Source organism: Stegodyphus dumicola, chromosome 11 (genome assembly GCF_044657685.1).
Source record: "Stegodyphus dumicola isolate Sdum_Otavi_A_Nest chromosome 11, ASM4465768v1".
Lineage (NCBI taxonomy): Eukaryota > Metazoa > Arthropoda > Arachnida > Araneae > Eresidae > Stegodyphus > Stegodyphus dumicola.
In genome coordinates this window covers 78,828,299-78,855,350 of record NC_140778.1, presented here as the reverse complement: position 1 = coordinate 78,855,350, position 27,052 = coordinate 78,828,299, and the positions used below count along the sequence as shown (strand labels likewise).

Genomic DNA, 27,052 nt, shown 5'->3' with positions numbered 1-27,052 from the left:
AATAATAATTAATACATAAAATGAAACAGCAACGACAACAGTTATACCTGCAAGCTTACAAGTGTTCAATGTGAGCACCTTTCGTCACACAGCGCACGTCAAGTCGAAAACCCTTGGTCGTCCCGTACTCTTCCCTTTGCAAAGACAGCCCGTATTTTCAAACTGATGATACCATCTATAGATGTTATTATCACTTGGGGGATCCCATATGAATTTAATCAGGAACGCACGTTGCACAATAGCTACAGATTCGGTCTTTGCAAACTGCAGAACACAAAAAAGTTTCTGTTCACTAGAAGCCATTTTTGCTACTAGCGCTTTCTGACGCATGCGCGTACCAACAGACAGAACTGTTTGAGCTGCTCATTCATTTCATGTACTAATTATGATTTTAAGTTTTACGTAATAACTACTACAAAGAGTTAAAACCCCGAGATTCATTAGAAACACCCTGTATGATGAAAATTGTGCTTACTATACACTTCCCGGTGTTAACATCGTACCCTGTATATTATCATCTCAATTTAGAACCATGATCAATGTATAAAAATTACAGTTTGCCTAGTTACTACATGTTCATCTCTGCCGTTTTATGTTTTTGCCTAGTTACTACATGTTCATCTCTGTTTTTGCCTAGTTACTACATGTTCATCATGTTCATCTCTGCCGTTTTATGTTTTTGAATGGAGTGATTACTTATGTAAATAATTTTAAAACATAAGAAATCACATTAGAAATTTTCTACAGTTAAAACACGCTGAATTCTAGAAAAATAAGAATTTACTTATCTTTATCACGGTAATCTGCTCATACCATACTCATAAGAAAAATATATGGGTATAATGAGTAAATAAGGAAAATACTAATTTTACAACAATTAGTCATCAAAGCCCATATGATAGGTATTCGCAATTATACGAAAGCGATTAGAACCTTCCAGCTAATTACAGTTAAATCGCTATATCTGTGATTACTTTAAGCAAGTTTCATTGCACATAGAATAAAATAAAGTTCAAATAATAGTTTTAGATGCAGCTTTTAAATTATTGAAGATCTAAAATTCGGATTAAATTTCTTACTTCACAAGAATTTCCGATGTAGCTTGGTGGGCATTGACATAGCTCAACTCTTAAAGCTTGAGGAGCATCAGCTACAAAGTTTTCGTCGCCAGTATCCAATAAAACATGTGCCAACCTGCAACATCAGCAATTGAGTAATACCTGTGTGATATAAGCTAAAAATGCAGAATGAATATTAATTCACAAATTTCATATAAGTATGCACAGATTTCATCAGCCTTGGAACTTCTTTTAAGTATATTTTTAATCATTCCTTTGTTTTGAATGCATTTAAAAGAATTTTGGCAACAGATTTTTGATAAGACTCTAGGATCCACTTGCTTATCTTCTAAGTGACAACCGTACGTGTAGTAAATTCGTGTAGTACGTGCAGTAAAACGTCAAAACTAGTGGCAGCAAAGTAAATGCTGTTATACCACGTAAATAAGCAATAAATGCGAAAGTAGCTCACACTACATAGGTAACGGCAGTGGCCTAACTCTCTAACTTTTCTCCTAAAACTCGGTATTTAAACTTTCTCCTCAAGGTACAATTTGCATTTTCTCACGCGCGCTACCAAATTTAAATATTCTGACATTGACAATTAGAGGAATGAAGGCTTATAGGAAAGAACGTGAAATCAAATTAACTTGGTTATTTAAAATAAATATAAATTCTTACAAGACAGAAAGAAAGAAAGAAAGGATCCACTGACATTGCAATTAAGAGAGAGGAAAAATTAAAATAAAACAAATTAAATCATTATGTTGTAGGGTTTATATTTATTTTAACTAACATTTATTTTTAAGCTATCTTTCCTGTCAAGCCTTTACTTTCCCCTAGAATTGCCAATGCCAGAGTATGTAAATTGTAGTAGAACGCGCAGTCTATTCACATTTTAGCAGAAGTAAGTTGAGTTTAAATAGAAGGGAAACGAGATTGTATGTGTGTTTCTTGAATCACGAGCGTGAAGGTTGCTAGGTAGAAATTTAAGAACCGCGCGTTTCGGCCTGTGTGCCTATTTCGGCAGTTCGTTGAATCTTCAACTGCTTAATCAGTAAGCTTGCTGAATCTCAGCTGTATCTTAGAACGCGGTTCAGTTAGTTACGATTTTACAGCCTCGTAGGTAGTGATCTCGTTATTTATTCATCCTGTCATTTATTTTTAGTTTCACATTTCTGTTTTGTTAAACCGCCGGGTCGGCGTAGTTTGTGAGCGTCGAGGGAACGCAGCTGTTATTTCTAAAGTGGAATAAAAAGGGATTTAAACCCTTTTTACGATTTTGTGTAATTTACAGTTCATAGCAGTCACTACCACCGTTGCTGACAAGTTGGGGCCTCGCAACACTATAATGTTAAAAAGTTAAACAAAAATATTCAGTGGAAGTAATTTATTGGTGTTATCAGAAGGACAACTTCTAGCGGAGGGTTTATCCTTCCAGTAACACTCCCTCCCCCTTCATCCCAAAGCCAGGGCCGGATTTACGTATAAGCAACACAATCTATAGCTTAGGGCTCCCAGCTTCTTGCCTCCAAAAGTTAAAATATAGTATAAATAGCATTAAAATATATTATAACAGACTTATAAAGGGTTCCATATCTCAAATAACTTAGGGCCTTATCAAGTTATCTTAACGAGAATAAACTTAACACTAAAAAGTTAAGTTTATTCTCGTTAAGATGCTCTCGACTTACATTTTTTCAACTTGCAAGGTTTATCTTAATTTATCTAACAGTTAATTTTTAGTTAAAAAGTTACTTTCCTGTCCTCTCTGAATTTCAGTTTACAACTTCCGGCCAGAACGTATATTCAGAATCGCGGTAAAATGCAAATGAGGAGAAGAAGTATTTAACCGTGAAGTTCTTTTGACTTCGTTAGAGAGCCAGAGATTCCATGCAGCGCGCGTTCGCCTTTCAAGCTACTCTCTCTCTCTCTCTCTCTTAAGGGGAGTTGGAACCCCAAAATCTGCAAAAAATTGTGATTTTGGATTTTTGCATTTTCAAATTCTCTACACTTTTATCTTCCTAAAAATACCATTCTTTAATCTCTATGAAAATTAGAACTGTAAAAAATATCTAGTTTAAATTTGTCATCTACTGCTTTGATCAATGAGGATTTTTACATAAAAACGCGTTTTTCGCCAAACGTGATTTTTTTATACTCGATGTACCTTTTCTCAGGAACTACTGCTCACAGGTATCTAAACTTTTTATGGCTTATTTATTAGGTTCCCTAATATTTACTAAAATGAGCTTTTTGTAATAAATGTAGAAAAAAAAAATTTTTAATTTTTTTTTGTGTGAGAAAAGTGCTAAATTTTACTATGCCTAACAAAATATTCTGTAGTTTACTCTAAAATTCAAAATGTTTCAAAAGCTCATTTCAGTATAATCAGATAGGTATACTTTAATTACAGAAAAAATTTCAAGCATGTATCTACAGCAGATTTTGAGAAAAGGTACATCGAAAACGGCCAATTTAACATTGTCGGTATAGGGGTTTCTGATACCCCTTAACCCTTTGCGGCACAGTGTGTCCGGTTTGGACACACCTAAAAATTTCTTTCTGTACGCACAGAAAAATTGAATGAAAAAGGATTTATAGGTTACTCTGAACCTTCAATATTTACAGTAGATGGCAGCTCAATACAAACCAGTCCATATATTTTAGTCATGTTCAGCCTCATTTTTCAAAGAAATCTTCCAGATTCTTTTTAGGGTATAAAAGGAATTGCTTGAAAAGAAATTTCTATGTTATATTTTTGGCTGTATGCTAATCTCCTTATTCTATATTAGTTTTAAATTTTTACTTTGAAATCTTGCCTAAAATCAAACGGCGAGCCCTAGGTCTGCCCAGACCGGGCTCACCGATAATCTAGGACAACTGAGAGTTTGTATTCTTTGTTTTTCCGCATCTCATCGGTCAGTTCATTGACAACAATGTTCGGTTCAGCACTCTTTTCGAAGCTCTATTCAAGCAGTGTGCCCACTTTGGGCACACCCACAGAATTAAACGATAAGTGATAGCACTTATCGTTTAATTCACAAAATTTTACTTGTGTACTCCTCTACGCCTAATTAGACTGCCTACCTTTTTTTCTTATCAAAACTTTAAAAGGTAGCGTGCCGGAAAGGCTTAAGCTATTATTACACTCGGCTGTACTTTAGGCCCTTGATAGCTTCGCCGTTAGTTAGCGTTAAGGAGACAACTCTGTTAGAATCTTGATAACTTCGGCTATATCTTTTTAGCTTAGTTAAGCTTTATTTCTTAGTTTCCTGAGTTCAAGCTTGAGTGGAGGCTTTATTGTAAACTCCAAGAAGGAGTCTACTGTGAACTTTATTTGGAATAATAAAGGGTATTTAACCCTTCTCGAGTATCTGTTCTCTGTTTACTGAAATAAAGCGATTATTCGCTTACCTGTTCTTAAGGTTCCTTAACTTTAGCTGTAACTCAGATAAGAATCTTGCAAACTTATTTGTATAAAATGACAATACAGCATAAGCAACGGTATTTTATGTCAGATAATTAAGCATTTATATTATTATAACTAAATAAACATGCGCAATATTCTAAAATTAAAATTTATTTCACAACTACCCATTCACTTAAGGTATTTTCAGAACTTCGCGAAATAATTTAGGACTATAAGATGTTTGTTTAACTGATTTGTTAAAACTGACATGTTCTATTATAATCATGAAGGTTTTGAAAATGACAAAGCCGTAACATTTTATTTGGCCAAAAATTTTAATTTCCGCATTTTAAGAGGTATTTTTAGACAAGCCACTTCTGATTCTGATGAATTTCTCATGATACAGCTAAATGAATGTTTTTCCAATTTTGCTGTGAGTAATTCTGGATGCAGCTGAGTAATTTGTTTTAAGGCAGTTTTTGCTACACAGATATTCATCATGTGACTCGCTAATTGTGATTTGAATTTATTGCATAACAATGCATCTATTATACTGATTTTTAATATTAGCTTAAAAGGAAACTATTTATATGTCAGCTACGGAAATCCTCTAGTGGCCTACTTACTGGTAGTTCACTAGAGAAATCTTGGCGACCTTTGTTATGAGAAAAGTTTTCTATGCATATTTCAGGGATAAAGGAATAATACCACAATAACTGAGAAGACGAATGCGGATTTGATTCAATATTTAATTTCAAACTAAATTTTAATTAAAGTATCATTTTTTGATTAGGCTCTCTGCCTTTGAAGAAGATTGAGTTTTGATCAATTGCTGAGACACAAAAAGTATTAGCCTAGCAGAATGATTGTCTTTACGGAATGTTTTTCAATGTGATTGTTAGTTTTGATTCCATCATTTGAGAAGTGATTCCAGATATTTCTGCAAAGGAAAAATGTGGTTCAAGTTTAGAAAAAAATTATGCTTCCTTTGAAATATTTTTTCTTCTAGAATACGTTTGTCATTTTTTAGTTAATGTAAATAATTTTAGCTAATAAAAGACGTTTCTAACGCCATATATTACGTTTCATGGTACAGAATAATACTTTGCTCGATACCTAACTATAAATTCCTAATAGCACATTCTTTCTAAAACACACTGTAGACAGAAATACATAAAAAAAGGAAATGTTCTTATTATTTTAATGGCAACCGAATGGAAATTAGGTGATATATATATTTCTCCCATCTGGCACGTGGGGATGAAATTAGGAGGAAGTGGGGTAGCTGAGAAAAAGTTACAGTTTGTGTGTTATAAGAAAAGCTCTCATCAGTTAGTCTGCAGCTGTCTGTTGCCGTAGAAACGAGCCTTGACCCATTTTCCGTAGGGGTGTCTTAAAGACGAATGATACTCTTTTCCCCTCAGCCAACAGTCGCCAAAAACAAAATAACAATAAAGCAACCCTTGGTTCGGCCCTATTTGAAATATACTTGTCTTGTTACTATAGCGACCGCCACCCGTCAGACACTGTGGCGGGAGCTCTTCTCGTAAGACTATTAAACCATTTCCGTTTTGGGCCAAACAGAAAAAAAGAGGCATGAATGAATTAGGAATTAGGTCCCAATTCAGCATTGGGACATCAACAAAAAATTATTTAATTGCATTCCTATAGCAGAAGTATGCATTAATATACACACTTCATCAACAAAAGTTGCAACACTTATATCTTAATATTACCTGATCTCAACAGCAGGATGAAAATACGATCCACGAATCAAAAGATGATCCAGATTCTCTAAAAGCATCATCATTTGCTCTCGAGTTACATCTCGACCACTGATGTGATGAAATTCATGCTAAAAATCAAATTAATATGTAGTCATCATTTGTTTAATTATATCCGTTGAAAAGAAAATATTGATAAAATAAATACCTCGATAAGATTCACAGTTATTCTTAATGGAGCACCTCCAGCAGGCTGTTCAACATGATTATGCACAATTGTGATATTATTACCCTAAAAAGAACAAAAATAATGCCATATGCATATTGATATATGTTATTTATATGTAGTTATTTAAGCTTTAGGAAGTCAAATGCATATGATAAAATTAACGCATATATTTTTATTTCTGCTATCAGAAATATTCAAAAAGTAATATCCTAGCTTAAAACACATCTATTTATTTTTCATTCAGCTAATCGTAAAAGGTTTTATGTCAAAAGTAATCTTGACTTATTTATCGAAAAACAAACATTTCGGAAACGATGTCCCCCAGCACAAAATCATGCCTAGACTGAACGAAACAAACGAAGCTTAAAAATAAATATTATCAGCTTTTAAATATTCAATCATTAAGTATATTAAATATTTTGTGCTCAGAGCGAAAATTAAGACCCAATTTTTTTTCTTATTTTTATCCTTTGATCCTCGCTATTTGTTGAGAACCAATTTTTTTTTTTTTTTTTTTTTAATTTGGCATTACCAAAACATGAATACCTTCTTCATTAAAAACCCATCTGTAATCGAAAGTATGTCTACGATTAACGATTGCGAAATTAAAGACCGGGTAAGGAATTTTAAACCGAGTAAGGTGTGTGTGTGTGTATATATGTATATAGAATATTTCTGGAGCATAGAAGAGGAATCAGCTTGCAGTCGTTGTGGCCTATGATGACAGCGCACACATGAAGAAAATAAAACATGAACTTGACGAATTTCCAGTTTTTATTTCCACGCATATAAAATCATCTCAGTAGATACTCGTATTTATTCAATCATAATGAAATCCGAGACATTTCTATGATTCAATCAATAAAACATGATAGATTGCTATGTATATTGGTTCTTCAAATTACGACGCAGGCATTTTAGACGGAGAAGCAGAGCAGCGGGGATATTTTAGCAGTTGCCGAAGCTAGGAAAAGAATTACGTAATTAGCTGCTATAGGTATTTATTTACACCAGAGTAGGTGCGATTCTAGAGACAAGCTATGATTGGTTAATATTAGTTTTGGCTGCCCTTTTCAGTAACGTTACATAACGTAGAAAAATCTCGAATTTGGGAGAACAGATGAATTTAGAGGGAGAGCACCAAATTTAGAATGTTAATTTGTGGTCGCCAAATATTTTTTAAAGCAGCCATCGTATTTTGTTATATCTTATATTTATAAGATAAAAAATACGTAAATCAGTTTTATAATTTAACTCATTAATAGCCTCTTAATTCCTCATTTTTAATTTCAGTATTTCCTCTCTGTAATCTAAAAATTGCAATAACTTTCCCGAACTGCGGGATTTCTAGATCAATCTATGATACATAGCTAGCGTGATTCTAGATCAATCTATGATACATAGCTAGCGTGATTCTAGATCAATCTATGATACATAGCTAATTCTAGATCAATCTATGATACAATGATGCCGCCGCTAATTGGGACCTTGAACTCAAGATTTTGAGAGCCGAAACTTTTTTAATCTAAACCAAACCCTTCCTTTTGACGATCTTACATACTGATAAATGCGCACTTCGCTTCTACTTTCTGGGGCTGCTTGGACGCTCTTTCGCTATGCTTTTCTTGCGATCACAAATGTAAAAAATGTAATGTGCTGGAAATACGCATGATTGAAGTGTCAAGCAGATTGTGACCACAAATGTCAATTTAAATAAAAATGGAATTTAATGCCCTCGGACTGGCAAGTTTCCTCTTCAGTATGCCATTTACGTTCTACGCCATCAACATTTGTTACGTCTTTTTCTATTTTTTTTCATCACACCCTCACCCGCCCAGCCACATATATAATACAGAAGTATTATTACAAAGTATAATTACAAAACAATTTTTTTAAAAACAAAATATAAATTCCTCTTCCGTTATGCTCTTTTTTCTCTAAATTTCATTAATTTTTTTAATTGAGGTACTGCTTGTTTAAAAGTTTGGGTTTTTACATTTATAAAATTCTTTGTAGCACTTATAGGATTATTTGAAATTTATTAATTATAAATTTCAAAATTTCTGGTCTTTGTGAAACATTAGTTCTAAATTTCTTACTTTCTCTCTCTCTCTCTATATATATATATCTACATACACGTTTGGTGTTGCCAATTGCGATAAAAAAGGGAAGTGCATAACTAAATGTTATAGCAGCCCCATTACAAAATTTGAATGTTCTACGGCAAATCGTTTTTGAGTCATGCGACATACTTACATACATAAATATGTACGTACTTACTTACATATGTCACAAAAAATACCTTTCGGATCCATTTTATAATCCTTTTTAGAAAAAAAAAAAAAAAAAAAAAGACTCTAATACTCTGGTCACACGTACAAACGTCACACAAAAAAATCTTCGAAATGAATTCGGTATCGGTCAAAATGGATTTTTTCCGCTGAAATATAATACCTAAAATTTTTTGCAATTGCAATACTTCCTTTGCTTTACATAAGGAAGTAAACAAGACTAAGAATGTTATGTGCATGCATTCGCAACTAATTTGGAAACACAGACAGTAAAAAAACATGAGATTTCGGTAAATGCTTTTAAACTTATTATTCATTGGAATGATGGGAAGTCCCCGAGAAAAATTTTGGGCATGCTGATCGTCAGAAAATCTTTAGTTCAGATCAGTTAATAAAAATAATGGCCAGCAGCATATCATGCTTTAATGCTCAAATTGTCTAATTATATTCCAGATGTTCCAATAATTTCGACTCTTTATTTGTCTCTATGAATAGAAGATGAGAAATATTTCATTTTAAAATTCTTATGATTTAATCAAATCGAAGGTAAATTAGTCTATGTTATAAAAAAGTGTAAGTTACAAAATATTTTTTAATTTTTTAAAATAAATTACTGAAAGTTATATACGCCTGGTATTTTTCTGTGTAGCCGTACATTTGAGAATTTCAGAAAATCTTTCACAGAATAAAAATTTAAGTAAATTATTTTTAATGGCAAATAGTTGACCTTTAAAGCATTTATTTTCATATATGACACTTATTATTTAAAAATTATGTAAAATTATTTTCGGATATTGGTTGTGACCAACGAAATATTATCAGCTAAATATGTCTAACTTAATTAGCTTTATATGTCAGAATATAACAATAAAAATGAACATTAAAATAATCCTAAAAACAAAAATTTTTAAGATCACTTACCATAAGAATGACATCTGCTCCAACAAAGCTATTTACAACGGCATCATCATCAGTGGATGTAACGATAGTATACTGTAAATTTCCACCGTAGGAGGATAGCTGAAAAAAAAATATTAGTTTTCAAAATTCTTTGACAGCATAATACAAATTAATTTGATAAAATGAAAATGCAATTTAATGTACACATTTTTAGATAAAACAGTATGATAAGTTGTTCTACATAAATAGCAGTCAAGGTATCAAACCGATGACCAACTTAAATATTACAGGCACTGTAGAGTTGTGCTTGACATCTCCAGTAGTGCTTTTCTACTCGGTTCTGTTATTCATTATCATTTAGATTCCATTTTGAAAGATGCTCTCAAAGGAAAATTAAAATATTCAGCAGATATGGTTGAAAAGTTGAAGAACAGTTTTTATGTCGATAACTGTATAAGCAGCATCAAAAATGATCAACAATTACATTACTTCATACAGATGGCTACAGACTGAAAGGAAACTCGAATTACGTGGATGGGATACACTGATACAGCAGAGAAGTCCTTAAACACTACTAATGTGTTAAGAATGCAATGGGAATGTAATAACAATACACTAAGCTTGGATATTATTTATGTTATTAATTAATTGCCCAAAAAGGTTGTAAGGTTTATCTTAAGGTTTTAACAGTGATCTTTAGTTGAAACTACTTTCCTTTATATCTCTCCTAATTTCAGCTTACAATTTCCTACTAGAATCTGTTTTTAGAATCGCGGTTAATGTAAATGAGTAAGAGCGGTATTTAAGTCAAAGTTCCACTGACTTCGTTAGAGAGCCATAGATTCTGACTAGCGCTCGTTTGCCTTTTGGCTACACTCTCTCTAAGCTATTGCTAAGCTCGGCCGTATTTCAAGCCCTTAAGAGCTTCGCCAGATATTTGATATTTAGGGACCAACTACCTAGAATTTTGATAGCCTCGGCTGTATCTTTTTAGTTAAGCATTACTTAACCCTCTAAGCGGCCAGGGTTTTTGTTAAGAAAACACAAATTTCCCAAAACTACTATGAGAACAATTTTTTTTCTATTTTAATGTAAAACCATATCCTGGTATTTCATACCTGGAATTGTTTTCTCTTCATATATTGTCTTAATTTCTTTGACATATTTTAATATGCACGTATATATACGTTCTTACAAACATCACAAAAAATATTCTAGAGGCCGCTTAGAGGGTTTTAAGTGTTATTTCTTATTATTTGAGTTTAAGCCCAAATGGAGGCGTTGTCGTACGCTCTTGAGAAAGGAGCCGACTCTTTATTTCTCATTTTGAGAAATAAAGGGCAATTACACCTTCTTGAGTTTACTTCTCTCTTCCTGAACTAAAGCGATTATTCGCTTACAAGTTCACGAGGTTTCTATACACTTAGCTGTTAGAGAAAAGTTTGGAACCCCACAAGGTAACTGAGAGGACAATTTTAGCAATTGCTCATAAAATATTCCTTTTCTGGGAATATTATCTCCTATTACCTTGCTTCCTAAACTCATGCTTCATAGTCTGTGGAAATCTACATTCTCTTGGGATCAAGAAGTTAATTCTGTAACCAAATCTGAATTTTATAAGTGGATAAATGATTTGAAATATTTGAAAGGTTTGAAAGTACCTAGGTGATTGCATTGTGAGTTTGAAATAATATCACTTCATTTCTTTTGCGATGCAAGTAAATTGGCATATTCAACTGCAGCTTTCATTCGTGCTGAAAACGGAGACTCTGTGAAAGTTAATTTGCTGCAAACTAAAACAAGAGTTGCTCCCACTGCGAAGAAAGAGATTGCCCGATTAGAACTGCTGGACGCTACTATTTGTGCTCGTCTATCTTTGTCCATTTTAAAAGAGTTTAAAGTGCAGAACGTTTGTTTTTGGACTGATTCTTCAACTGTACTGCCCTGGATGCAAAGAGATATAGCATGGGATGTGTTTGTTCACATCAGAGTTATGGCAATAAGACAACTTACTCCAAAGGATGGCTGGAAGCACATCCCAGGAACAATGAACTCTGCCGAGTGGAGGTTTGTTCTGCCCGCTATTTAGTCGCGTGCTTTTGGTGGGAGGGGCCAAAATGATTATATTCACCGCCAGAAAACTGGCCAAGCAACAACTTCATTGTAAACGAAGAAGAAGTAGCCAAGGAGAAGAGAAAAAAAAAAAAAAAAGAAAATTTTATCATCTTTGCATCTCATTACACCAGTTCCTTTGGCCTAATAAATACTCTTCGGTTCTCAACTTACCACCGAACTATTGGAATGATGGCTTGGATTTGTCGATTCATTCACCGGCTTAATGAAGCTGAAAAAGAGCTCATTCGTTTGATATGAACTGAATCTTTTGCTGGAGTTGAAGATAAGCGTTTACTATCGTTAAATCCATTTCTAGATCAAGAAATCATTAGGATGAAAACAGCAGTGTATCAAAGAGATGATAAGTCAGAGTTTAGAACTCCTGCCTTTCTACCCAATGACTATCCTCTTATCAAAACAATAGTAATAGAAAAATATCAAATTAAAGGAAACGTCAGAGTTTCTCACGTCTTAAATCCTCTACAAGAAAGATTCTGATTACTATCTGGACGAAGAGCTGTTTCATCCATCTTGAGATCTTGCATTATTTGTAAAAGATATTCCAGTAAAAGGGTCAATCCTCTAGCCCCACCATTGCCCAGTGATGGCGTTCAAGATGCCTCTGCGTTCCAGATTACCGGCATTGATTTTGAAGGACCTTTTGGTAATTAGAGATAAAAGAAAGGCATGGATTTGCTTGTTTACATACGTAGTGTATCGTTGCATTTACGAAGAACTTGTAAAATCTCTCTACAGAAACTTTTCTTCAAGCCCTTCATTGCTTTGTTTCTCGGTGAGGTAGACCCACTATAATTTATTCTGATAACGGTACCAATTTCGTAGGTGCATTTAATGCTTTTGCCTCAGTAGACTTCAAAGAAATCTCCAGAAGAGGAACTGAAGACCACCTTACTTAGAAATTTATACCTCCCGGTGCTCCCTGGTATGGAGATTGGTGGAAGCGTCTGATTGTATTAATTAAGAAAAATCATCGGTAAAGCTTCTTTAGATTACGAAGAAATGTACACTGTTTTGTGTAAATTGTGAAGCCACACCCAATGATAGACCTTGAACAGTTATATCAGCTGATTCAAATCCCACTGTTATAACACCAGCCACATTCTTATTCTTCCATTATATTACGAGAATACATTATATTAAGAGAATTACAGAACGATTTAGTGCCTTTTATAAAGCAAGAAATCAATTCAAACTTCTTCAGCCGTAGATTACGGTACACTCAGAATGCACGGGAGGCTTTTAGAAAGAGATTCCGCCAGTATCGTATCCGCCAAGAGTACTTAAGGATCCTGAAAATTTCAAAAGGAAAATCTGTCAGAAAAGAATAATTTTGGCCTTTAGAAAAAATCCTTGAATTATATCCAGGAGTCGATGGCATAAGTCGATATGCAAAAATTAAAACTCAGAGTGGGGAATTAATGTGCAGTACTACCCATTACGACTGTCATCTGCAGAGAGACTTAATCTAGATAGTGATCCAACACACCAATTCAATACGCCTGCTAAAGTGAAAGCACCTCAACACAGAAACATACCCGTTTCAAATGATGTAGTATCTCGTATTACAAGATATAGAAGGACTGTCAAGAAAACCCAGAGATTAGACTTATGATTACGAATGTTGCAATATTCAGTTCCTTATTTCTCATTGCCAGGTGAGAGGATGTAAGGAAAAATTATTACGAGCTCCATGAAATATGATGTCACTGTTCAAAACGAGAAGTACGAGTAATTTTAGAGACTTTTAATGATTAGTTTTTTTGTGTGTGGGGGGGGGGCAACGTTATTTGTATTCCATGAATTTGTTTCGAGTTGTAGCTTTCGTTTTGGTTTCAGTTGTAAACACTAGTAAATTTGAATTTAAATGAAAGATCTGGAATCTTCTTTTTAGAGTCTGACATATGCCTCAGTTCCGGGCATGCAGAAAATATTTGTAATTAGAGTCTGCTATATTATTTCCTTTTTTTTCCCCTTGGAACAGATAGGTTTTGCGTTATATTTGCTGTATATGTAAAACTAAATCATAATTCTGTAATTCAACAATCTTGCAAGCGGACACTTTAAAACTGCTTGTACCTTTATCAAATATCAAATTTCTCCGTGGCGCTCTTTTCCCATCATGCTTGTTTTTACTCTTTCTGCAAGTGTGTATATGGGTTTAGGTTAGCAAAAAATCTCTGGTTCCATTTTTTCCGTTACTGTGTTATTCTAAAAAGTCTATATTATCTTTCATTTTACTTCCCATTAAAACAAGTTGGTTATTATAATCAGAGAAGAAAGCTGTAAATCAGAAAAATATGCTTGATATTCCATTTGGTGGGACGTATTAAATACACTGAAGGACATTTTTTAACTTGGAGTTTCGTAGAAACATGCTTTCTTGAATCAAGAGCAGAAAAAACAAGAATTAATTATTATGTTCATATCGTACAGCCTTACCTTCTCTGGAAGTATAAACTAACTTGGGACTTTGGCAGGTGTAAGCGAATTTTCGTTATGGTTAGGAAATTATAACAAGACCTTTTAATATAACTCGGTAAATTAACAGAAGGCACTGAAGGCTCACAAAATCAACAAGCATTTATGGTGTAACTCAAAAATAATGATTCAAAATTTAAAACTAAGGTAAGTCGTAAATTAGCCAAAAGCTATACAGAAAGAATACGCGCAAACTGGCTCAAACCTAATACCGGCGTGGCAAGCCTAATGGCGGGAATAACGCAATGCCGCAGATAGACTGCTACCAAGAGATTCAACTAGTAACGTGGCCTTCATTAGATGGCACATGCTCTGGTTAAAAAACCTAAAAAGCTTCCTTTAAATATTATCATCTTCTACCGCATTTGAATATGCGCGAACTAAAATTAGCATTCTGGCAGGAAAACGGAAAGCGGAAATGACAGAAAAGCTACTGGGCATAAAATAACTGGTTGGTTAAAAATAAATAAATCCTTGCAGAGTAAAATAACTGGTTAGTTAAAAATAAATAAATCCTCACAGTGTAAAATAACTGGTTACTTAAAAAATAAATACATCCTTACAGTGTAAAATAACTGGTTAGTTAAAAATAAATAAATCCTTGCAGAGTAAAATAACTGGTTAGTTAAAAACAAATAAATCCTCACAGCGTAAAATAACTGGTTAGTTAAAAATAAATAAATCCTTGCAGTGTAAAATAACTGGTTAGTTAAAAATAAATAAATCCTCACAGTGTAAAATAACTGGTTAGTTAAAAATAAATAAATCCTCACAGTGTAAAATAAATGGTTAGTTAAAATAAATAAATCCTTGCAGTGTAAAATAACTGGTTAGTTAAAAATAAATAAATCCTCACAGTGTAAAATAACTGGTTAGTTAAAAATAAATAAATCCTCACAGTGTAAAATAAATGGTTAGTTAAAAATAAATAAATCCTCACAGTTTAAAATAAATGGTTAGTTAAAAATAAATAAATTCTAAGTGTAAAATCATATTAATTGAAAAGGCAAAATCCTTGTTAGTTTACTTTAAGTCTTGTATTCACAAATTCTTTTATTTTTTTTGAAAGATGTAAATATCTTGCTGTAGCTCTCAGAAAACCTATTTGTGGTTCTCGAATATTTTTAACTTTTTTAAGATGCGGCTCCTGCAGACATCAAGTTTAGCTATCCCTAGAAAAGTTTACCCTCGCAGTTCAACTAGTTGGGGTTCACTGAGAACATGTTGTCGTTAGTTATCATTCCTCAGTGTATCATCTGAGTTCTTGCATTAGTTATCATTTAATTATGTGCTAGCTAAAGAGCATTTTATATTTTAATTCATGGTTTAGCTCTGTTTTCATCTTAAATAAATATACTAGCAGTATTACTATATCATTGAAAAGATGGATATGACATGGAATCAAGTTTATTAAGTTAAAATAAAACAATTAGTTGAAATTTTCAGCGGAAAAAAAAATGTTATCACCTTTTGTATTCGTCACCCAAGCTGCTGACTCCAGAATCTGAGAAGAATAGGATTAAAATTAGCAAATGTGTTCCTCTAAATGAAACATTTTTCACGCCTTTTTCCCAGCGCGAGTTTCTTTAACAAATATAGATTCGCAGGGTCTCGGACTTTTCGCCGTCGCCATTTCACAGTGGTCATTTCGCCGTCGGGGACGTTTCGCAGTCAAGATATATTTTCTTTACATGACTGTATTATATCTTGCCGTATTATGCTCGTATTAAATTTATTTAGTTTAATCATTCTGTTTACCTTTTGTATACTGAATAAAGGTTGCTTGTAATATATATATATATATATATATATATATATATAGTTGTTTACAAATATGAGGCATAAAGAAATTAGACATAGTTAATTGGAAAATTATGTCAGTAACAAAGACAACTGGGGCTGAACCCCTGATATAACAGAAGTTATATTATCGATTTTAAAATTATGCGGGCACAATATTTACAAGATTCGTCACAATTTCTTGAAATTTTAATCAGCTAGTTCAGAGAAATCACTTATACAACAAGAAATTCACATTTTTATGAAATCTGAATGGGAAACTGAATTACTTTGGAATTTTGTCAACACATTACTCTCTTAAAATTAATATGTCATGTGTAACGATGTATTTGTATAAAATTTTACACAAAAACATCCTACACATTATCTTATATAAAATATTTATTAAATTAAATTATTAAACTAAACAGAATTATTAAACTAAATCAACTTAATATAATACGGTTAGGTTATTTAATTACGGCAAAGCCTCGAGGGTTATCTGCCTAAGGGGAGGGATGCCTTCGTGGAAAACTTTCTAAGGGAAACTGGTCCGTATACACGTTACACATGGGGAAAACCACGAAAACCCCATGCAGTCGGCCTGTTCGCGGGATTCGAACCTCGGACCGAACTACCAGTCTTTAGCGACTTTACTGCTCGGTCGCTGGTGGGCTAATATAATACGGCAAGATATAATATAGTCGAGTAATGGAAAGTATGTCTTGATGGAAACTTCCCGATGATGGTGAAAGGGCGAAACGGCCACGGCGATTAGCCCTATTACCAGATTCGCATTTGTTTAAAGTGAGTCTGAAAGATCAGATCCGGATTTGAAAAATGATAAATGTTTTTCTTTTTCAAATAACTCATTTTTTATGTACGTATTTTTATGTATATGCATTAAGCCATCCTATCCTCGGCATAAGATTGCAGTTAACGAAAACAATGAAATTTTAGTTACTAGAAATTAATCAAAATTCATTCAACACTTTTCTTTAGCTTTGAATTCAATCAAATATAACATCACAGAGCAGAAACAATAAACGGCATCTGTAAATTACCTCTTCCACAATAGGTTTACATCAAACGCTAAATTTTATTCATAAAATTACCTTATTTCCTAAGTATGAAGAAGGAGCCGAAAAATAAAACAGGGCACCACTTTCATCAGGCCATTCGTCAGGTAGCAATGCTTGAATACCATCAGCACTTTCGACAAGAGTGACTGGAATATTTACAACTGCCATATCCTTTGCAACGTCTATGACGGTTTCAACCCAGTTTGACATGTCAAGTATCTGTGAAAACATTAAAAATTAAATAAGATACCTTATGAAGTAAGTTTTATATAGGTAGTTGATTCCTAATTACGAAATCAACAACTTTTTTTTTTTTCAGAAATTTCTTGTAACTGCGTGAAATCATGCTCATGAAGCTTTATCAGGCTCATGAAAAATCCATGAAGTACTCAATAAATGATTAAACATTTGTTCATGGACACTGCGAAAAAAAAACCTGATGTGTACACCACATGACTTCCTTGTACGGAATATTAAATTATACGCACTTTTTCTTGCATTTCGTTTAAACTAATTGAACTGAATTAAATCTACTTCGCCGACAGCGCATAAACCACAACAGAATAAATGTATTCTTTAAAATTTACTCTGTTTGTTTACCATAGCGACACTCTGGCGCTAGGTTCACTTAACAGTATTATATTTCGTTCATATTATAACTCAGAATGCACAAAACTTATATCATTTAAAGAATTATCTAATCGTTGCCACATGTTCTATTCAAATATTATAATAAAGCTAGAACGATGTATAAAAAAATTAAGCAAACAAAACAAAAAAGAAACAGTTTTTCACAGACGATTGAGTATTTCTCATTCAATTAATTCAGATCTCACTTCGCGACAATGCAAAAATACATAAAAACTCAAAATATCTGTATTAAAAATTACGAAGTAAATCTTAAACACTTATTTCCTCGAAAAAATTTCCAGAAAGGATTAAGCATGATTTAATTGGCAATAATAAATGAAGGCGTTATCTTTGTTGTTGCGAAGCTAAGTTTCTCTAGATTGGCAACAAATCCACTAGTCTGCTGTTTGAAATGTAAACAATCAATGGTCGCCATAAAGAAAAGGCTTAGCGGCACTTAACACTTAAACAACTTTTAAATTGTTGATAATTCTAAAAATATTGCATACAGATTTACTAAAGGCATAAAAACCTTAACCGGAAGATAAGAACAATATAATTCAATCATTTTTAAAGCAAAAAATGTACAATTTACAAACATATAAGAGAAAAAAAAGCAGTTTTACAATTTTTTTGGAGAAAAGAGTCTTTTATTCTGTCCTTATGTACAGATATCACGCAAAAAATCTTTAAATTGCATTCGAAAGCGGTCAAAGTGGATATTTTCCTTGAAATATGCTGCCTGAAACTTTTCGCGATAACAATACTTCGTACAATACCTTTTTACTTCGTACAAGGAAGTAAAAAATGGGACAGTTCTATATTTCCCGTTTTATCGGGCCGGGCCGATTGACGAAATTCAAACTGTGTTTTTCGTGTCTCGAAAACGCGACTTAGGATATGCATTAGATTTATATATAGCATTGTTCTAATATAGGTATTTTGACATTAAATCGGAATTTTTCTGATATGACATGCTAATTGTTTTCCATATTTCAATTACTACTCAAATTACGTCAAACTGCCAAGTTTTGTAAAAATCGCACGAGTAATTTTTAAAAAATTAGCTCTCAAAATTTTAGCTCCTCCATGTTAATTGAATCTGGTATATATTTATTAATCTCTCTTTTTTTATTAAACTTATTTGATTTTTCCTTTCACATTTCGAAATTTAGTTTCATTCCAAATAAAATTCGCCCATATTTTATGATTTATTTTTAAAATTTGTATTTTTAAATAATTCTTATAAATTTTTCGAAAAACATTTTGAACTGTAACCAATAAAAGTTTTACCGTCATCTTAAAGTAGATGTATTTCCAAGTATACCTGCAAAAAATTAGAGTTTTTTATTCAAAATTTGTGAAGGTATATGTGAATTTATACATTGGCGCGTTTTGAAATTTGGCATATTTGTTCAAAGCGATAAAACATCAAATGTGGTGATAAACACAATGTAAAAAAGGAAAGGAAAATAGGTTGTCATAAATTAAGAAGTTCGCCAAGTGAATTATTCTTGGCGCAAACTGAAAAAAAGTCCGCCAGGATAAATTTTTCAATTCCTCCTTAAATTTCGCACCAAATTTTACAAAATTTAATATTTAGGCGTAATTTGAGTCGTAGAATCGAAATATGGAAAAAAATTGCCATGTCATTTTAGAAAAAGTCCGATTTTCTGTCAAAATACCTATATAGGAACAATGATATATATAAATCTAATATATATCCTAAGTCGCGCTTTCGAAACATGAAAAACGCAATTTCGTTAATCGGCTCACTAGAACGGGTGATAGAGAGTTGTCCTTGCCCCCCCCCGCAGTGTACATGGATTTTACAATTCAATTTATAATAAATAAGTAAAATATGAAGATTTGGAAATTATTTGTAATCACTACATTAATATAGATCTTAAACATTCTACGAACATTTTCTGAAATTATCATTTTCGCATATGTTCCACTTTCGTTTTAAAACCGCAGCTAGTCTTTACAAATGTAAAATCTTTAATTTAATTGCAAAATTTAAAAGCCATGTGCAAAAAAAGTGTGAGCGGATTAACTTACAAAAAAAATTTTAAGGGTAAACTTTATTTCAAAGTTCACTGTAGTCTGAAATTTTCTGATAGCAAGGCCTTTTTCCCTCAAAAAAATGCCCTTGAAAAATTGGATATACCTTGCAACTTGAGTAAATGTGGTACGCTGCATATGAATGTTTTTGTAAGTTCATAACTTTTATTTTTTAGATTTGTGCATATGATATGCAACGGATTTGATTTGAGACCGTAAAAGTTTGACATTAATTATCTGTATTCCGAAAATACTGTACTTTTTCTACGTTTTCTATCTGGAAAGAATATGAATATTTTTGCATGTGTGCGAGTTCGTAATAGATTAAATGCACGCGTGCGATAAAAGTTAATAAAATTTATTCTTATTACAAGAAAAATATAAGAAAAACGCTGGATTTTTCCTCAAAGATATTCGTACAGTATCGCAATATCACGCAATATAATCAGTAGCAGTAGTTTAAGCTACTAAAACATCAACTAAACGCAAACCGCAGAAAAAGCTTATCCGATCTCATCGCGAATTCTCTGCAGTCAACAACAACAGTTATCTAAGCAACTGAACTGAGATATTTCTCTCCGGCTTTTTAAAGCTTTTTAATCAGTCACGAGAAGCTTCTGTTAATTTCCGTTTACTCGAGATTTCTGGAAAATAAATGAGTAGAATTAAGAGATATCTATTAAATATTAAATGTTGCGTGCTCCTGTATTTTTACTTTTCCGGTGTAGCTTTCTCTTAAAATATGTTCGTGCTGCATTGCACGGGGATTTAAAGCAATTATAATGATAATTCTACTAAAAACAGCTAACTAAATAAGAAATCTGTAACAATATTAAAAGAATTATCTTGAAAAAATAGTAATAATAATAATAATAATAATGAAATCTGAAAGCTTTCAGATTTTACATTATGCCCAAAGGAGCCTTTTTTTCAACGTTTTGTGTGCTGCCTTTAGTTATTAAATATCCTATTCTTCGCAATCAAACAATAAAATTCAATTCAACATCAATATCGCAAAATAATTTTAAAATGAGCATATCTTTAGGATTTCCGATACACAGTCTCGCGCGCTGGAGATAAACATGTTTCTTTTTCCGTGCAGTTTTACTATTGCTCGCTTTGAAATCGTTCAGTTTGTTTATCAAAAATTCGTTACAGTGTTACAAAATTTTGTTTATCAAAAATTCGTTAAAGTGTTACAAAATATGAAATCGATAATAAAACAAATTCCAAATTTGGGCTTCCAAATGACCATATTTGGTAGAAGATTACGCTATTAGAAATTTGATGACGACGTCTTTTTATCACAATCGCAAACATACATACATTTATGCAGATTCTTCACTATTTAATTTCTTTAAATATAACACAGGGCTCTAATATTTGGTGGCAAAAATTTGAAAAGTGAACCCACATTTGTAGAGAACCAACGGAAAATGCTAGAACGAAATTAATAGCCTTCTGCGCTAACGCCCTTTGGGCTAATAATTCTGATGTAATCATATTCATATATCTCATTAATTAACTGTTCATTAGAAGATATTGCAATTCTAATTATATATATATGTTACCGTGAAAGACCGAAATTGGAGAATGTCGACTTTCACCGGAGAATATCAACATTCACCAAATACGTCGGTGAAAGACCGAATATTTCACTACATTCTTGTATATTCGGACCCTCACCGGTGTATGTCGACAATCACAGATATGCTCTGGTGAAAGTCGAAAAGAGAGGTCATAAAGTGCCATAATAGTTTAAGTTGTTGCAATAAATAAGATTTGAATCACATAATTTAGTAAGTTTTTTATTACTGTTATTTTATTTTCTCATTTAGAACGTACTGTATAATTAAGTAAGTTTTTAACTTCTATTATTTTCCTTTCTCATTTTGAATGTACTGTGTGTTTTAGGTTCTCATGTTCTTAAGTTCTTATTTCAAGTTTCAAGTGCGTTTATTCCCGACTGAATTACGGAGAAGAAAATATAATATTTTTATATGTTCAACATTCACCATTAGTACATGGTGAATGTCGACATTGACCGGTGTAAGTCAGAAATAAGAGTATTTGGAAAACATTTCGGATATACACCAAGAGACTATGTGAATGTTGACATTCACCAGTGAAAGTCGACATTCTCCAGATTTCCGTCTTTCACCGTAACATATATATATATTTCTCATACCATCAGTAAATAAGTAATCATACCTGTGTGAGTTTGGAGCTATTTCACGTTTCCAGTTTTCAGTTACAGGCAATTACAGCTTTGACGCGATTCTTTCACAGCAAATAGATTAAAACAATAACATACATAACTGACTCTATATTTTGGCAAAATTATCTCTTTATGACACATCAATTCCAATATATTAGACAAAAGTAATTTATTTTGACTCTTGTAATACCATAAACCATTTTGTAGTTAGTAAATAGAAACCTTTTATTGTTTGCCATTATATTTAAAAATTAACTTGATGATTATGAAACATACCTGAACTAAAGATAAATAACCACTTTGGCAACGATCCGTGGTTCCGAAGCAAAAGCATTTTGTGCACCCCGCAGGATTAACTTCTTCTAAATAGAAAGTTCCTGGTTTACATTGGTCACATGAATCTCCATATACATTTTCCTATTGGAGAAGGGGAAAGAAAAAGAAAATTTCTACACTATTCTCCAAAATTCGATGAGGATTTCTATAAGTTTAATTTCATGAAAAGCATTACCTTGCAAAAGCATCTAGCAGAATCTTTTTCACAGATATCTTCTGTGCTACCTCGTAGATCACAGTTACACAGTTGGCAGTGTGGAAATGCCCAGTAACCTGCTTTGCAGCTGTCACATGTTCTTCCAACAATATTGGACTTGCATCTAAACGGCAGAAAAAAAAGGAAAAAAAAAATTCCCACACTAAAAATCAATAAGTTTTTTGATTAATAGTTATTTTTTTAAAGTTTTTTTTAAATCTTTCCTTGTTATTTGCTTCGTTACTTGCGAAGAAAAAATTTTATTGAACTTCTACTGTACGAATCATATCAATAAACTAGGTTTTATTTAAATGATGAAATTTGAAAAGATCATGTGACTGCATAAAAATCACGAATAACATATTTAAAAATTAAAATATTAATATAGATCAGGGGTCTCCAAACTACAGCATCTGGCCCGTGAGCACTACTAATCCAGACCTCCAGGGGTTTCTTTAAAATAATTTAATAAAATTTAAAGTAACAAATAACATACACATTAACTATTTTATATAACATCCAGTCTAGAAATGCGTTGCCTATCATGCACGTTCTTTATTAACATATAAACATTATGCAACCGTTTCTAAATTTACTACGAGTGAAATACTGTGACACTCTATATAAAAAATCTCACTTGGACACACATGACTTTCTCATACGTCCTATTAAAATACACTAAATAAAAGTCCTATTAATATTCCCTCAGATTTCATTAAAGATATATTTCTCATTCAATTAATTCAGTTCTCACTCGCGGCAAAGCATAAATACATGAAAACTCAAAACGTCTTCAAACAAAACAAAAGTTTAAAATGAATCGTTTTAGAAGAAAGAACGTCATTTTAGAACTTCGTTTTAGAACAAATATTTATTCTGAAAGATTTTATTATAACTCACTTTATGCAGAATTTCGGAAGAATATTATTTTTAAATTTAGGAAACGATATTTTAACTCATCGCCAAAACCATCCCTCACTTTCCTTTTATATACAATATTAGCTTCATCCATGCAAATATCTGAGATCCTAAATATTTTTCGATTATTTCTTTTAAAAATTATTTTTTTAAAGTCTAAAAATGTTTTGCTTTCCTATATTTTCGGAGAGGCCAATGTCCAATCAGTCCCTCTGTAATCCCTTTGGGGAGGGATGTAATAAAGATTGATGATTTTGCAGAAACAGGAACGTTTTTCACAACCGCAGAAACAGGAAGAAACCAAATGAAGACTCTGTTTGTTGGAAATTGTTAACATTTTTACATGGCATTCATAGTAATGATAATGGGAATGAATACTTATTATGAAAAGCATTTATGTATATTTTATAAATAACAAATTTGTTAGCATAATCGAATTAAAACAGTGCATAACTGAAGTAAGACAACTCTGGATGAAAAAAACTAACCCTTTCATTCAAAAAAAAGTTAGATAATAAAAGACTTTTCAAAAGAAAAAAAAAAGAGTAACTCAAAAATTAATTTCAGCCTCCTATTTTTTTATCTTTCCAGAAATAAAACGTAAATTCACCTGCATTGACCACTTTGCAAATCACATTGAAGAAAGCCATTAGCAACACCCAAGGGATTACAGTTGCACTCCTGAAACACACAAATAAGCATTTTAGAAAATGTCTTTATATATAGAACTTTACATATGATTGCGTCTAAATAAACTTTAAAATTCTTACTTCACAGCCTATGATAGGATCAAAACCATATGTATATGGAACGCAAACATCACATCGATCCCCAGTTACCCTAGGAGGGCAAATACACTGACCAGTCACAGGTTGACAATATGCTGTAGATGGACAGTCACATGGTTTACAGTTTGGAAAACCAAAGAAGCCAGTACGACACTGTGAACAAGTTCTACCGATGACATTAGGTTTGCACTGGCACTGGCCACCAAATTCTTCACATTCATAGCTTAGGGATCCATCAGTATCACACTGGCATGGCAGAGCTCCATTGTTGTACTCAGACGTCAGAGAAAATGCAGCTTCCCGGCAAAAGCCTGAAGAAAACATACAAAAATATATCAAGATAAAGTACAAAAACAAAATTAGCCATTTAAAGTTGAATTATGATAAATTTCTTTTTGTGGTAACCAATAACTACTTCATGTAAAATGACTTGATACAAACAATCTCTCTAACTCACGTGAAGTTCTGTAAATGTAGTTATTTAGAGAAAAGATTATTGGTGATGGCGATAATTTAGCATAATGAATTCATCTTATTCCAGGTTCTGAGGCTGTGACAAAACTGCTGAAGTAGAAATGCAGTCAAGAGGTTTACTAAATATCAGTATACTCTTTAATGAAATTACTAATTAACTAATAATATAAGTAATGAATAATATTAAAGAATACAAAGCTTTAAAAAAACGTTTTATTTTGAACTCACGTTTTCTGAAATGCAGCAAATGAATAAAATTGTACAATATGGAAAACATGTCTCTTGTGTAAAACAAAATACATTGTATAAAAATAAGGAAATAAAATCGCAAGATTATTTTTGTGGAAAACAGTAAAATACATTAAGTTACATTCCTAAGTCTTACCATAATATCATAATTATTTCCATGGAAATAATCATGATATTATGGTAAGATTTAGGAATGTAACTCCTTGATCGTTTAATGCAAACAAATATTTTAGACCGACCAACAGCAATATTAAATATTTTGATGGTCATTTTATTAAAACCCCTTCGCGCCGAGTATCATGTATACGTGCCAGCAACGAACGCACTTATCTACCGGCCGACACGCAGGCGTGCCAGAGCATTGTTGCGTTTTCTACCGAATGTCACGTATTTGTGCCAGTACCTTGGAACGTTTTTCAAACTATAATTTCTGCCACAAGATTGCACTGTATGTCCATATGGTTTCAGATACATGTACATTAGACCTTCTACTTGACATGAGAGAAGCATGACTCACATACACGTGTTTTCGATTATATAAACAAACGGGGAACTAAATGTTTCCGAATGGCGTGATTTATGACATCTCTTTAAATCGCACTTTCTTCGCACGTGGTAGTTGTTTATTGTAAGTAGAAGTTTTATATGCGCTAAAGCGTTGAGTATTTTGGTTTACAGTTCAGTTTTTAGAAAATAATTAGATCTTGTTAGACGTGAATTCTTTCTGTTTTTACCGTTTCAATGTCGAAGCGTCGAAAATGTTTAACAGAGCATGAAATAGCAGAAATGATGCAAAATATTTCAGATATTGATTCTGAAATTCTGATATTCTGATATTGATTCTGAAAGATTAACTGAAAGACATTTTCCAAAACTTTGTTCCGAAGAGACTGATAAGAAAATGATACGACGATGCTTCGTTTGTTCTCATTCCCGGAAAAATCCTCCTAAACGGCAAATGAGTTATTACGAGTTCAAGGAATGTAACGTAGGACTGTGTGTAGATCCCTGTTTTAAAATTTTTCATACGAAAAGAGAATTTTAAGTAATATATTTAGTTTTCAGATGTATAATGTTATACATCTGAAAACTAAATATATAATAGTCATAAAATGGTGAGTAATTAAAATAAAATGTGTAAAATATGCATTTAAACAAGAAATAAGGTAAATAAAGTATATATATAAAAATATCTATAAAGCATAAGCCGTTTAAATACTCTATAGAGCATTATTAAACAATGCGTTGATACTTCGAAAATTTCATGGATTTAGGCTTAGTAGCAAAAAAGCCCCCGGCCCTGGAGAGACGCTCGCGGAAGACACTGCCGGCTTCCGCGATAAGCGCGCGTTTTCGCTACCCGACTCGAAGGGGTTAATAGTCTTGAATGGTTTCAGTGTACTTGTGTACTACAGTGTATCATGGAAAGGTTTCAGTGTACTTTACCTGTGCAGTGTGCTCTTCATCATTGTTAAGACTGTCTTTAGCAATTCTGAATAACTGAATAAAGCAAAGAAAAATAAAAAAAATAAATAAATAAATAAATAAAAGAGGCACTCTGGCTGTACGGCAAGTGCTAAAAAACAGTTTCTATGCAAATAATAAGCATATTATGGAAACATTACAGCTGCAAACAATTATATTGCAAGTGTTTCATGTGAATTTTATATTTCTTCAAAGATATTACGTGGTAAAGCATGAAGATTCAGAAAAAAAAATTTCAAGAAGAGACCTAAATCTTTTATTTTCAATGACAGATCTATCACGTTAAGTTATCATATGTAATATGTTAAAGATAAGTAAATTTATAACATATCAGCTGCGATTACCTTAAGACTCTAGAAAAACATTCCTATTACAATGGAGACTAACCTGAGATATCTGAGTCCAAATGAAAACTGTTTTGCCCACACTGAGTAATAAATTTTCCAGCTTGGTCTTGCCTGAGAGGATTTAGTACACTTTCATCGAATTGTTTTGCAGGAATTATTAATACATAGTCCTGAAAAACAAAACATTTTTTGGACATTAAACAAGTAGAACATAAATGAAAATTTTAATGCTGAAATTAAATTTAATACGGTAAATAA

At 32.5% G+C, this 27,052-nt stretch overlaps 1 protein-coding gene across 1 annotated transcript in view; it reads right to left on the bottom strand.

Moving 5' to 3' along the window:
* LanA (laminin subunit alpha) overlaps positions 1–27,052 on the bottom strand; it is a 189,291-nt gene that overhangs the window by 75,808 nt on the left and 86,431 nt on the right. Inside the window, exons 19-28 of the mRNA XM_085826882.1 lie at positions 26,835–26,964; positions 24,222–24,550; positions 24,062–24,132; positions 22,513–22,657; positions 22,278–22,418; positions 17,123–17,308; positions 9,636–9,734; positions 6,403–6,486; positions 6,207–6,325; positions 1,080–1,194 (exon numbers count right to left, since the gene is read on the bottom strand). Coding sequence (XP_085683008.1) covers positions 1,080–1,194; positions 6,207–6,325; positions 6,403–6,486; positions 9,636–9,734; positions 17,123–17,308; positions 22,278–22,418; positions 22,513–22,657; positions 24,062–24,132; positions 24,222–24,550; positions 26,835–26,964 — 1,419 coding nt within the window. The remainder of the gene's footprint in view (positions 1–1,079; positions 1,195–6,206; positions 6,326–6,402; positions 6,487–9,635; positions 9,735–17,122; positions 17,309–22,277; positions 22,419–22,512; positions 22,658–24,061; positions 24,133–24,221; positions 24,551–26,834; positions 26,965–27,052) is intronic.